The following is a 12,809-nucleotide window of genomic DNA, read 5'->3' on the forward strand; positions in this document are numbered from 1 at the left end:
ATTTTGATTTAAAGTCTGTTTTATCTGATATAAGTGTAGCTACTCCTGCTCACTTTTGTTTTTCATTTGCATGGAATATCTTTCTGTCCCTTCACTTTCAGTGTATGTGTGTGTTTACAGGTAAGGTGTGCTTTTTGTAGGCAGCATATGGGTGGCTCATTTTTTTTATCCATTCAGCCATTTTATGTCTTTTAATTGGGGCATTTAATCCATTTACGATCAAGGTTATTATTGATATGTTAGGTCTTACTCCCGTCATTTTGTTGGTTGTTTTCTGATAGTTTTGTGTACTTTTGTTCCTTTCTTCCTCTCATTGTTTATCCTTGCAGTTTGGTGGTTTTCTGCATTGATAAGGTATGATTATTTTCTCTTTCTAATTTGTTTATCTATTCTAGCAGTAAATTTTAGATTTTGGGGTGTTTTCATGATGGTTGTTATTGTTCTTTCTCTTCTAGATGTGGGACTCCTCTAAGCATTTCTTGTAAGGCTGAACTCATTCTGATGAATTCCCTTAATTTTTCTTGTCTGAGAAAGACTTTATTTCTCCTTAATTTCAGAAGGATAGTCTTGGGGGGTATAGTATTTGTGGCTGGCAGTTTGTTCCTTTTGGTACTCTGAATGTATCATCCCATTCTCTCCTGGCCTGTAGGATTTCTGCTGAGAAGCCTGCTGTTAGTCTAATGAGGATTCCCTTATAAATGACTTGATGCTTTTCTCTGGCTGTTTTTAGAATTCTCTTTTTGCATTTAATTTTTGGCAAATTGACTCCAATGTGTCTGGGAGAAGACTTTTGAGCTTCTTGTATTTGGATGTCCATATCTTTCCTAAGACTAGGAAAGTTTTCAGCTATTATTTCATTAAACATGTTTTCAATCTCTTTTTTGTTTTCTTCTCCTGCTTATAATTTGAATATTTATTTGCTTAATAGTATCCCATAAATCTTGTAGGTTTTATTCATTTGCTTAAATTCTATTTTCTTATCTTTTCTTTTCTTTCTTTTTTTGTCTTCCTGGTTTATTTCAAAACAGCTGTCTTCAGTGTCAGAAATTCTTTCTCCTGCATGATCTAGCCTGTTTTTGAGACTCTCAGATGTATTTTTTATTTCATTCAATAAATTCTTCCATCTAAGATTTCTGTTTGATTTTTCTTATGATATCTATCTCTGCGTTAAATTTTTCATTCAGATCATGCATTATTTTTCTGATTTCATTGAATTGTTTGTCAGTATTCTCTTGTATCTTTTGGGTTTCCTTAAGATTATTAATTTGAATTCTTTTTTTGACAAGTCAGCAATTTCTGATTCTTTGGAATTGGTTGCTGGAGCATTACTGTGTTTCTTTGGTGGTGTCATGTTTCCCTGTTTTTTTAATGTTTCTTGTTTTCTTGCATTGGTATCTGTGCATCTGATGGAACAGTCACCTCTCTGAATTTTGTAGAGTGGCTTATATGGGGAAGGACTTTCGCCTGCATATGCATTCTTCAGTGTTGATTGGGTAGAGTACAATGGCTTTGTCCTGGATGGGTACAGTAGTGTAGACTCTGTGTTGTTTCTTCTGCTGTAATCCTTTTTCACTGTATCTGTGTGTGCCTCAGCGGCCTATGCTTGGGAGGTATGTGGCAGCTGTGGCAAGACTTTGTTGGGGGTGGGCTCACTGTGTTGTTTCTCAGGCTGGGTGTGTATGTGTGCTCACTGTGGGTCAGTCATCTCAGGAGCTGGCTCAGTGAAAATGGGGTTGATAGATTGATTTTCAAGCTGGAGGTGTGGGCATATGGTGTGTCACGTATTCTAGAACTGGTTCTCCAGTGAAGGGTCATCATGCTGATTCTCTGACCAGAGGTGAGCACTCCATGGGCATGTCAGCCAGGCTGTTGCTCACTTGGATGCATGTGCATGCAATGGCTGAAAGACTCAGGGGAGAGTCCACCAGTGCCATGACAGCTGGGCTGTTTCACTGAGTTGGGGCATGGTCATGCTTTTGCTCATTTAGCTGGGTGTGGGTTTGCTAGGATCCAGCCCACTGTGACACTTCTCCAGGCCAGGTGTGAACTCATGCTTCTCTTGGTGGCAGGTGAGGTCAGGTAGCAGATCAGCTGAGAGAGGAGCCAGGCAGATACTTCTTGAGCAATTCATGAGACTTTGAGGTGGGGCTGCTGAGAGGGGGCCCACCAGCCACTTCTTGGGTGGTGAGCAAGGTTGGGATGTGGGCCTGCAGAGAGGAGGCCCAGCCAGCTGCTTCTTGGGTACTGGGCAAGGCTATTAGATGGGCCTGCAGAGAGAGAGCCCAGCCAGTCACTTTACAGGTGGTGGGTGAGGCCACTAGGCAGAACTGTTGAGGGAAAGCCCACCTGGTTGCTTCTCTAGGAGGGCATGGATGCACTTCAGTTCCATCTGTCCAGGAGTGTGTTCATTAGGGTAGGAACCTGTGAGCTGTTTTTCTGGGTTGGGAGCTCAGGTGCACTGAACTCAGCCCATTAGGGGAGGGTCTACCTGTCTGATCTCAGGCCAGAGATGGAAAGGTGTGTCAGTTCAGCAGGCCTGGGATTGGCTTCCCAGATATGTAGGACAGGGACCACAGCTGTTCCTGGATCCACGCTTCAATGCCATACTGCATCAGCTTGAGTCAAGAGTGTGGGGGAAGGGAGTGCACTGTGTGGTCTAGAGAGACTCACATATGCCTAGTGTCCTCTACACCCAGAGTTGGTGAATTAAGAACCAAACCATGGGCATCTTAGAGTTAGGGCAACATATGCAGGGTCCAAACCTTCCTCTCCACAGAGAGCTGGTGTTGGGGATTCCTTTTCCAATTGTATGGTGCAGTTCCTGGGGCAGGGTCTGTGCCTGAGTTTGCCTCAGCTTTTCCTGTCCGTTTGATGGAAATATTTTCTCAGTTGCCCTGTGGGTAGGGGTCCATCAACTGGTTTCTGACTTTCAGATGCTGGGATCAGGGTGTTGTAGCCTATCCTGTGAGTTCACTGGGATGACTGTGGAGCCTTAAGGTTGAGGAAGCATAGTATCTGCATTGCTCCTAGCGGGTGTAGCCCCTGGAAGTGTTTGGACACCAGTTTAATACCACCTCTTTGTTTTGTGATCTAGAAAGACTGACATAAGCATGTCCTTTCTTCTCGCAGAACTAGGAAGTTTAGGATGGAGTCTGCAAGGTGGTAACTGTAAAAGTTGGGGTGCTCAATGTGTGGCATGAACCCCTTCTGGGAAGAAGCAGTGAGGTGCATTTTTAAGCACCTTCTCTGCACTGCTACTTGAAGAGATGTTTATTTGGCGTGTCCATGGGTGAAGGGAGGGTCAGGAGCTTCTTATTCTGCCATGACCTTCTATTTTTAATTAGCACTATTAAAAAGTCACATCTCTGAATCTCATTTGGAAGTATGGTGTCTTTTTTCTTTGATTGCTTTTGAGGGTTTTCTCTTGTGTTTTCTGTAGTTTCACTTTGATAAGATGTACCTTGGTGTTTACATTTTTATTTATCTTGTTTGGGATTTGTTGAGCTCCCTGAATCTGTGCATTGATGTCTTTTTTTTTCTTAATTCTGGAAAATAGTCAGTCATTGCCTCTTCAAGTATTGTTTCTTCTCTAATCCCTCTTTCCTTTCCCTCTGTTGCTGTTTTACAAAGTGTTTTTAAAACTTTAGTGGCTTAAAACAGCAACCATTTTATTAAACTGCTGGTTCTGTGAGTCAGGAATTCTTGACTAAGTAATCGTCTTGCTCCTAATGGTGTTGAATGAGGTCACTCAGTGGTATTCAGCTGGCATCTGGGCTGGGAGGAAAGGCTCAGAATGGTTTCATTTACCTGCATGGAAAACAGGGCTGAGCTGAGACTCTTGACCAGAGTGCCTACATATGACCTGTCCTGAAAGGTGGCACCAGGGTAGTTAGTCTTCTTACATAATGGCTGGCTTCTTCCAGAGAGAGAATCTGAAGAGAACCAGATGTAAATTGCACGGTATTTTCTGACCAAGCGTCAGGAATCACACACCATCACTTCCACCACATCTATAGGTCACAAATGACTGCCCCATTCTATTGGTCACAAACAACTCATAATGCCAGCCCAGATCAAGGGGAGGGAAATTAGACTTTACTTCTTGAATGGGAGAGTGTGAAGGCTGCAGTTCACGAGAGCGTGTAGGACACAGTATATTGGCACATTCATTTTTGGAAACACAGTTGGCCGTAGTGTCTGATAATCTTGTTTGTGTTTTCCATTTTATAAAATCTCTACATGCTGCATTCCATTGTATTTCCTTTTTACTTACCTACCAGTTCACCGATTCTTTCTACATGATGCATAGTTGTTTTAATAATTGTATTTGATGATTCCAGGATCTTAGGTCTGTGAGTTTCTTCTGCTTCTGTATGGTTTCTGTTACATCTTGCTTACTTTTTCCTGTTTCCTTTTGTACCTAATGTGTTTGTTATCTGAAATACTTTTGAAAATGCTTTGTAGACTGTGATGTTGGTTTCTTTTCTTAGAGAGGTTTCATATATATATTTTTTCTTCCAGGAAGATGAGTGGGGACAGTGCCAACCCCAGAGTGGCTTAAATTATGATCAAGAATAGAAGTTTCGTGGACACCACAAATGACAGAAAACTGGGCTATAACTCAATGGAGTGCAAGTTAACTAGTTCACTATTACCTTGAGGATGCTGCCCTTTGGGGACTCAGCTTAAAGTGGGGGTAGTTTCCATCTTCTTTTATTTCCCTGTTGCTCCCATCAAGTGTTATTTAAATGCTAACTGCCACGGAGAAGGCTGGGCAAGCACCAGTGAGTTCAGTAGAAAGATGAGGGAAAAGTGATGTCACAAACACCAAGTGAGAACATGTAGCAAGGACGGAGAGTTCAATTAAGATGAGAACTGAGAACTAGTACTGTAAAGCTCAACAGTGACCTTGAAAATGTGGTTTTATAAAATAATGGATATGAAAGCTTTTTTGGAGTGGGTTAAAGAGAGAATGGGAAGAAACGATCCAAAGGCAGCAAATAGGAACAATTACAGTAAGACGTTTTCTGTCAAGATAATGGGAGAAATAATAGCATTCCACTGACTCCTGTTCCTCTCCCACAGCCCCCCAAATTCTTCACTGTACGCCAGCCATATTTGTCCCTTTTTGTTTTTCAAACATGCCAAACTTCTTCCCTTCTTAGGGCCTTTGCATTATCCGGTCCCTCTGTCTCTTATCAGGTAGGTCTCAACTCCACAAAGAGGGTTCCTCTGAGCACCACAGCTAAAGTAAGACCCAGCCACTCCCCACCACACTCCAATGTCTGGCATACAGTAGGTGCTCCATAAATATTTGTTGACTGATTATCCTTATTTTTATCTTCCAAATTTCTCTGTGTGGGTAACTAGAGGGGGGAGGGGGAGGGAGTGGGGGATGGGGAGCGATTGGACAAGGGGTATAAAGAATAATTACAATTTCTAACAATACATATGCTAGGAATATTGATTTGATCAACATATCTCAATGTTGAACCCCCAAAATGTGTATAATCGATTTTGATTCAATAAAAATTTTTAAAAACCAAAAAACAAAAAACAAATTTCTCTGTGCTTTCTGTCCCCTGACCAACATCCCTCTGCTTCCCTAAAAATCAAATCCTCCCACCTTGCCTTCTGGATCCCCAGAACCATGGAGAACAAGCTCTTCACCACACACCTCATTTCCTCTTTCTGCCGTTTCCGGACCCTGCCTCCTCTGCCCTCTTGCAAACCTCTCTCGTCTCCATCCCAGCAGCGTAAGCATGACACACCATCCTGTTTACCATCCTCTAACTCTCGTTGTTGGTGTTATCATCTAACCTCCCATTTATTCCTGAGCCTCATCTAGATTTTGCCACCGAGTCCTCAAGGTTTCTCTATAAAGCAATCTCTGGAGTCTCACGGCTGCACCGAGTAAAGTCAAAGGTCACAATATCAGGACAACGTGACCGTGAATGGACTCATACCTGTTTCTCAGAATAGGGGGGGATGTACTCATCCCATAATCCCAGAGCCGCTCCACTGCAGCAATAAAATAGTGTCGCGTTCGCTTTTGAAAGCTGCGGGGACCCTGATTTTCATCTTCACCATAAATGTCAAAATCTTCCCTCCTCATTTCAATTGAGACGACATCATCATAGTCAGTTTCTTCTTGCTCTGACTGAAGACTACTAAGGGTTATTTCCCTTTGATGGCGTTTCAAGACAGGGGAGTCTTGAGAGCATAACATTTCAGTCCCTCCTTGCTTTGTCCAAGTGGCTTCTCTTTGAGGCCTATCTTGTCCCTCATTTATTGCTGCTATTGCATGATTGCTTTCACAAGGGTTCATGGAAAAACTGGTGCCCTTTTTCTTTAAAGCTGTGTTTTTTGGTGACTTCTCTTGGGATTTCCACTCTTCTTTTGGTAGCTGGGTAGCATATTGGTAATCCCAAGGAAGAGGACCCAGTAGCTTGAAGGGAGTCTTTTCAAAGCTTTCTGTTGCCTCTTTCAGAAAGGGCACTTTTCCAGGTCTATTTCCTTTATTCTGTTTAATAGCTCTCTGTGAGTGCTGAAGAAGGATCTTTTCCATGAGATCTAGGTGGCCAGGAGACCCATTGCTACTTTCTGTAGGGAAATGGTCTTCCTGATGAATGTGAACTTTAGGATGCAATTCAACTTGGCCAGATTCTTCAGGCAAGCCTGGTTTCAAGAGAACAGTGTCCTCAAATTTCTTGTATGTCACTGTGTTTCTGGTACTCACCCACAGGGAGCTGACCTGTCTTTGATCTCTGAACATCTCCAAGGTTAGGACAGCTAAAGAAAGGTTCTTTCTTTTGGATCCTTGTAAGGAACGACTGCTTTCTTGGACCCCAGAACTTCTCTCTCTAAAGCTATAGTTACAGTCTGACGCTAGAAGATGAGAAGAGTTGTCTTGGGATGGGACCCTGGTCAGATCTGTAGGTCTAATGGGTGGAAATGCTGATAGCTTTGCAACTGGTAATGTAGACCTATTTGTCTGAGTGATGCCATGAGTCCTCATCGGACAATCTGATAAGGGAGGCTGAGTAATGGCCTTTTCCTCCTTCTTGTTGTAGTCTATCTGTGTGAGGGTGCCCTGGGTCAAATATTTCATGTTTTGGGACCACTGGATTGAAGTATCATCCACAACTAGCCCCTTATCAAGATCTATTTCTTCTAGTGGGAGTCTGAATTGTTTCAAAGTCCGCTTACCACGTTGAATGATAACATTCTGCTGGCTTGAATTAGGAGGCGTCGTTGTGATGTTTATATACTTCTCTATCATTTTCTTCGTTTGATTTCTCAAGCCTTCTAAGTTTGCTTTCTCCTCTCTCTTTGAGAAATGGGTCATGTGAGTCTCTGCCCTGTTTGCTGGATTGTTTAATGAACTGGTGTTTTGAAGTATTGACTTATAAACCCCCTTATCTGAACCTACAGTTTGCCTAGGGCTTGGTAAGAAAAGGCTCTTTAGAAAATTCTTAGTGTTAGTCGCTGTGTACACCTGAGGCAAAACTGCATTCTCTTGGATTACTGTTTTATTCCTTTCTATATCTTCCTGATATTTTTTTCCTTGATTGTGTGTATTATTTTCTTGTACATTTGTCAAGTTAGTAAGAAATATGCTCCTACTGCTTGAAAAAATCATCTCTTTGAGTGCTGTGTCCTTTGTAAATTCATCCTCTCCTACCATCATTTTATTCTTCTCTGACAACAAATTCCGATCTTTCACAGATTTTTCTGACCCTAAGGATATTAATTGTTTTGGACCAGGCCCTTGCCCAGAGTTCATGGCGTTCTTTTCATGGGTCCTTTTTGTCCAATTTCTTGATTCTGGCAGGAACAGTATCTTGAAGAATGACATATCTGGATTTTCTGCATCTGTTGGTACAGAGTCCTCTTTTCTTTGGTGGACCATTTTCATATTTTTTGAGGAAGCCGATTTATTTGACACATGATTTAGCCTCAACTCTGTAGTATTTTTGTCCAGAAACATTTCATCATGAATCAAAGATGTCACTTCTTCAAGCTCAGTATCACTTTCTAATATAGTATCTCGCCAGACTGATGTATTATTCTCAGTTAATAAGGTTGCACCATCAATGTGAGTCTTTCTAATATTTGTTGAATTAGTGGATGCCTTGGGTTTTTTAAATAAAGAGATATTAACTTTAAATAAAGCATTATTTTTGGTAAACAAAGCAGGTAAATCAGCTCTTTTCTCTTTAAATAACCTATTACTCTCCATTGATGATACATTTTTTCCCAGTGAATTTTCTTGACTATTTATTAAGCCTGCTTCTAACAACTTGGAATCATTATTTCTTTCACTCAAGTTCAGAGGTACATCAGACCCAATAATGGGAGATAGCTTTTTGCTAAATACGGTGGTGCCTAATTGACTACCAAAGTAAATTGGCATATTTGGGGGTCCAAAGGAACCTGTCTTTTCAGTACCTGCTGCCAAGTTGTCTGATGAAATTGTTGGTGAAGTCATTAGATTATTTGATGAACTAAAATCTTTTAAATCAATTTTCTTCAACTCTGCTGCTATAGTTGTCCCCAAATTCTCATTTAATCTTAATTGGAGGCCTGGCTCAGGAGTAAATATTAAGTCCCCACTGTGTTGGAGCTCTGGCATGAGGCGTGCCACTTCAGATGGGCCCTTGTTAATGTCTATTGCTCCAGGTGAATGATCATCAGGAATAGCCTCATACATGGCTTCTTGGAGATCAGATAAAGATAACCCATGTGGAGTAGGACTCTGTCCCAAGAGCATCAACAAATCATTAGAGGAGACACTTGGTACTTTAAGCATCTGTATTCTCTCTCCAATCTTCTCTATGTCATTTTCTGGAATTGTGCTGGTTTCGAGTTGCTTTTGCCTAGTGCTAGGGTGCCTTGAATTCTGGGAGAAGCTTCTGGGTTCAATGACATTGCTTTTACTCAGCGAGTAGGTTGGAATATCTTCATATGTGTCCTCATAATAATCACCAGTGTTCCGTTCACAACTAGAAACCTTCAGCAAGGCTGTCATGCCTCTGTTCCGAAAGTCTGAGTTGTGGCACCCCAGAACCCACAGACCTGGAGATGATGAAGAATAAGATTCTTGTTACTCATAACCCAGGTTCCAAGCAAGTTATGTTTTAGAGGTTCTCTCCCATTCTCAGATAAATGAAAAAATACTAGTTAGCACCATTATATCACGGGTCACTGGGTTTAATTCCTGACACATGGAATAGTCTAACGATGGTGGTAAAAGTGGTTTTTGCATTGCTGCTACTGTGCTATGCCTGTGTGTGACCACAGAAAAGAGATGATTAAAACTGAGTAGATATTTGGATAGAAATGGAGAAGTGTAATTAACATACACAATAGTGGAGAGTCTTAATAGTCACACAGAACTCTCTGATGATGACAGTGACTTAGGAAAGTTTTTACACAGGCTAGGTGTTGTTGCTATACAACATAGTGGCACCAGCTCTAGAGTCAGATTGCCTAGGGTCAAATACTAGCGCTACCAGTTATCAGCTGTGTGACTTTGAACAAGTCCCTCAAGCTCTCTGAGCTCCAGTTTTCTAATTTGCAAATGAAGCTGATAGTATCTACCCCCTCATATAATGCACTGAAACTTCATAACACAATACCTAGCATACACCGTCACCAATTTTCAGGATAAGTAAGCACAAGGGAGCAGCACTTAGGTTTAGGATCCACCTAATATAAAACCCCACCACAGTGCTAGCAATATTAATTTCTACCATGAACAGGATTAGCTGAGTGAATGCATGCAATGAATTATAATAGGTCAATTCCATGGTGATAAAGTAGATGCATAAGGATAAGGGTCAAAATAAGCTTTTACCAAGCTACCCATTGGCTACCTCAACAGCCTTGTTGTCTCACATGGTCTTTGCGGGCAAGATATTAACTGCATCCAGCTTTCCCTCACAGGGAAGCCTTTCCCAAAAGTTTATTTCACAGAGCCCTGTGAAATAATGGGATGTCCACGGAAATGTGGTCAAACACATTTTGGAATCACTGCACACTGCATTCAATATGCAGCCAATTTATCAATCAAATGGGAAAGGAAAATAAAAAATTTTTCTGATATACAAGGAGTCAGAAAATCTACTTCCAATGAAGCCATTCTCTGGAAATGATTACAGAATGTTCACCACCAAAATGGAGGAGTATATCAAAAAAGAGTTAGACATGGAGTCCAGGGAACCAGGTACCTATACTGGGGGAGGGTGAAGAAAAGTCCCAAATTCATAACTGAGCCTCAGGCCTAGAGGGAACCAACTCAGACAGGAGCCAGATGTCAGTCTCGAAGGAAAAAAGAGCATGTTATATGATGGATCTCCTGAAAAATAGTATAACTAAAGGTAAGACATTATAGAAAGAACAGGAAAATAATTAGAAGTTCCAGTTAAAAATGAAAAAATGGAAATGTAATGCTATTTGGTTCCTCGGTGAACAATAGTTACACAGTCATAATAATGTGAATTCAATAAAAATAGGGACAAAATATATCATAAGTTTCGATATTGTGAGCCTAATTTCATGATATTTGAAGCACACTTTTGATGGTGTAAAATTATGTTGGGTTAGAGTATACCAGGATTGGAGCAGAAATGAATAATTTAAACAAAGCTTCTGACTCTTAAAATTCCACTGTTATAACTGAGACCAAACCAATCTCTTCCTTTTCCTGATGAGGACAGTAATTGGGTAAGAAAATGGGAAATGGATCTCAACAAACAGATCTAAAATGATAACAGAGCTTAACTAAGAGAGGCCTAAAATTGGGAATGGTGATAAAGAGGGACTCTAGTTATATCTGCATTGGTTGAACTTTTGTAATGAGAACATTTTCTTGTATGACATGGGTGACTAAAAATAAATTTAAAATATTATAATTAATTCATAAATCTCAATCCAAGAGCTTAAAGAGTTTGTTCTGTGATGAAAAAGTCAATAAAATAGATTAGCAAATAGAAATTAATAAATTATATATATATGTATATAACATTTGAAATAAGAAAGGAGATATAATCACAGATACGAAGAAAATGAAAAGAATTATAATTCTTTTGGTGGTACCTCAGCTTCCAATATCCTACTCCAACACGTGACATAGACATAAGAAACCTAGCCAAGTTTGGGACTTGGTCAGCACCACAAATATACAGACCAGCCTCCTGCCTCTGTGATCTAACCAGGGCTTTCAATGAACTAATCAACTCTGTAAATTGTTATCCAATCTTAGAACTAGTTCCTAACAAAGTAACTCAGATAGACAGAACCCAGCTGATCACAAGCCTGCACAGGCAGTAAGAAAAAGTAAGAGGAGAAAGGCCATCATAGGAGAACAGAGAAAAAAGCCCAGTAGAAACTAGAAATTGGACTTAGATTAGCTTTCCTTAACCTTTCTTCTAGCTGTTGAGTTGAGAAGGGAATTCAACATCCACCAAGTGGACAGAGAGATAGGCAAAGAGCAAGCCAGTCATCCTGTCTGTTAACAAACCTTGATCAGGACATGTTTGTACCTTGTTTGAGGATGGGAGCAAACAACAACAGGCAACCTATAACAATATTGCTGAACAAGGAGAAGTGAAGAGAAGTCATGAAACTCAGAGGAAGTACCTACTTCTGAAAGTAATCTACTGTAGATTCCAGAGGAAAAGTGAGAACAAAAAAACTTGACACACTAAAATAAACACAAGAAGACATAGCTTCCATAATTTAAGACCACAAACATATGGCATCTATAATTTAAGAACACAAAGAGTATACACAAGGTGAAATTGTAATTCAACTGTATGAAATAGAAAGGAAGAATTACAAAAAAATTTAAGACATAATAGAAGATGACAAGTTTTGTGTATGTGCATGTGTTCCTATAAAACTTTATTTACAAAACAGGCAGCAGACTGGACTACCCAAGGGTCATAATTTGTCAGCTCCTGATGTAGATGGTCATCCATTGTGCCTTTCATGGAGCTCCAAAATATGGTCAGTTTTTAACATGGTGGAGAAAAGTCTAGCATTTCTTCCCACTCCATTCAGAAATTATCCCAAAGAATGAAAGACAGAACACAAACTCTAATTAAACTAGAAGATGTTTGAAGCCATGAAAACACAAAACAGAGTAAGTGCCATCAACATCAAACTGGTATCAGAAGGTTCAAAGAGTGGATGCCCATGGTCTGCAGATTTCAGAAAAGTCCATGAGAGCATACTTCTTCATAGTAGTGAGTATCACACTTTGATATTAAAAAATAAAAAAACCCAGTCATTTAGTGCAAAAATGAGATCAAGGTATACAGGCTAGCAACAGTGACTTTGCCAGACTTCTTTCAGCACAAGTATGAAGAGGTGGAAAGATGGGGCCTGAACAAATAATCACATAGAAAAGTCATTTTGCAGTATAAATCTCTTTTGTAAGTGGTGGAGGGGAAGAATGAGATTCTGAAATGTAAACAACCCTACAGCCTTGATCTTGAAGGATTAAGGAGAAGTAAAGACTTAAAACTCACAGTGCAATCATTTATCTGTCATAAAGAGAATTCCTGCTAGCCTGAAACTCAATTCCGGTGCTTCATTGACATATTCACTTAGACATTCTGCAAAAAGCTTATTTAGAAGTAACTCACCTCCATGACAAATGATAACAAAAAAGGAACAAGAAACTACAAGATAAAAGGAATATATGAACAACAAAAACAAATAGAAGAAGAGCACTAATCAGAATAATGTTGCCAGGGAGCAGATGAAACTTGTAACCAAACACATCACCATAATTTTAATCA

At 40.2% G+C, this 12,809-nt stretch overlaps 1 protein-coding gene across 1 annotated transcript in view; it reads right to left on the minus strand.

The window, feature by feature from the left end:
• Positions 1-12,809, minus strand: part of F8 (coagulation factor VIII) — a 146,689-nt gene that overhangs the window by 44,166 nt on the left and 89,714 nt on the right. The window contains exon 14 of the mRNA XM_063084470.1: positions 5,967-9,078. Within this exon, the coding sequence (XP_062940540.1) occupies positions 5,967-9,078 (3,112 nt within the window). The remainder of the gene's footprint in view (positions 1-5,966; positions 9,079-12,809) is intronic.

This window comes from Cynocephalus volans, chromosome X (genome assembly GCF_027409185.1).
Source record: "Cynocephalus volans isolate mCynVol1 chromosome X, mCynVol1.pri, whole genome shotgun sequence".
Lineage (NCBI taxonomy): Eukaryota > Metazoa > Chordata > Mammalia > Dermoptera > Cynocephalidae > Cynocephalus > Cynocephalus volans.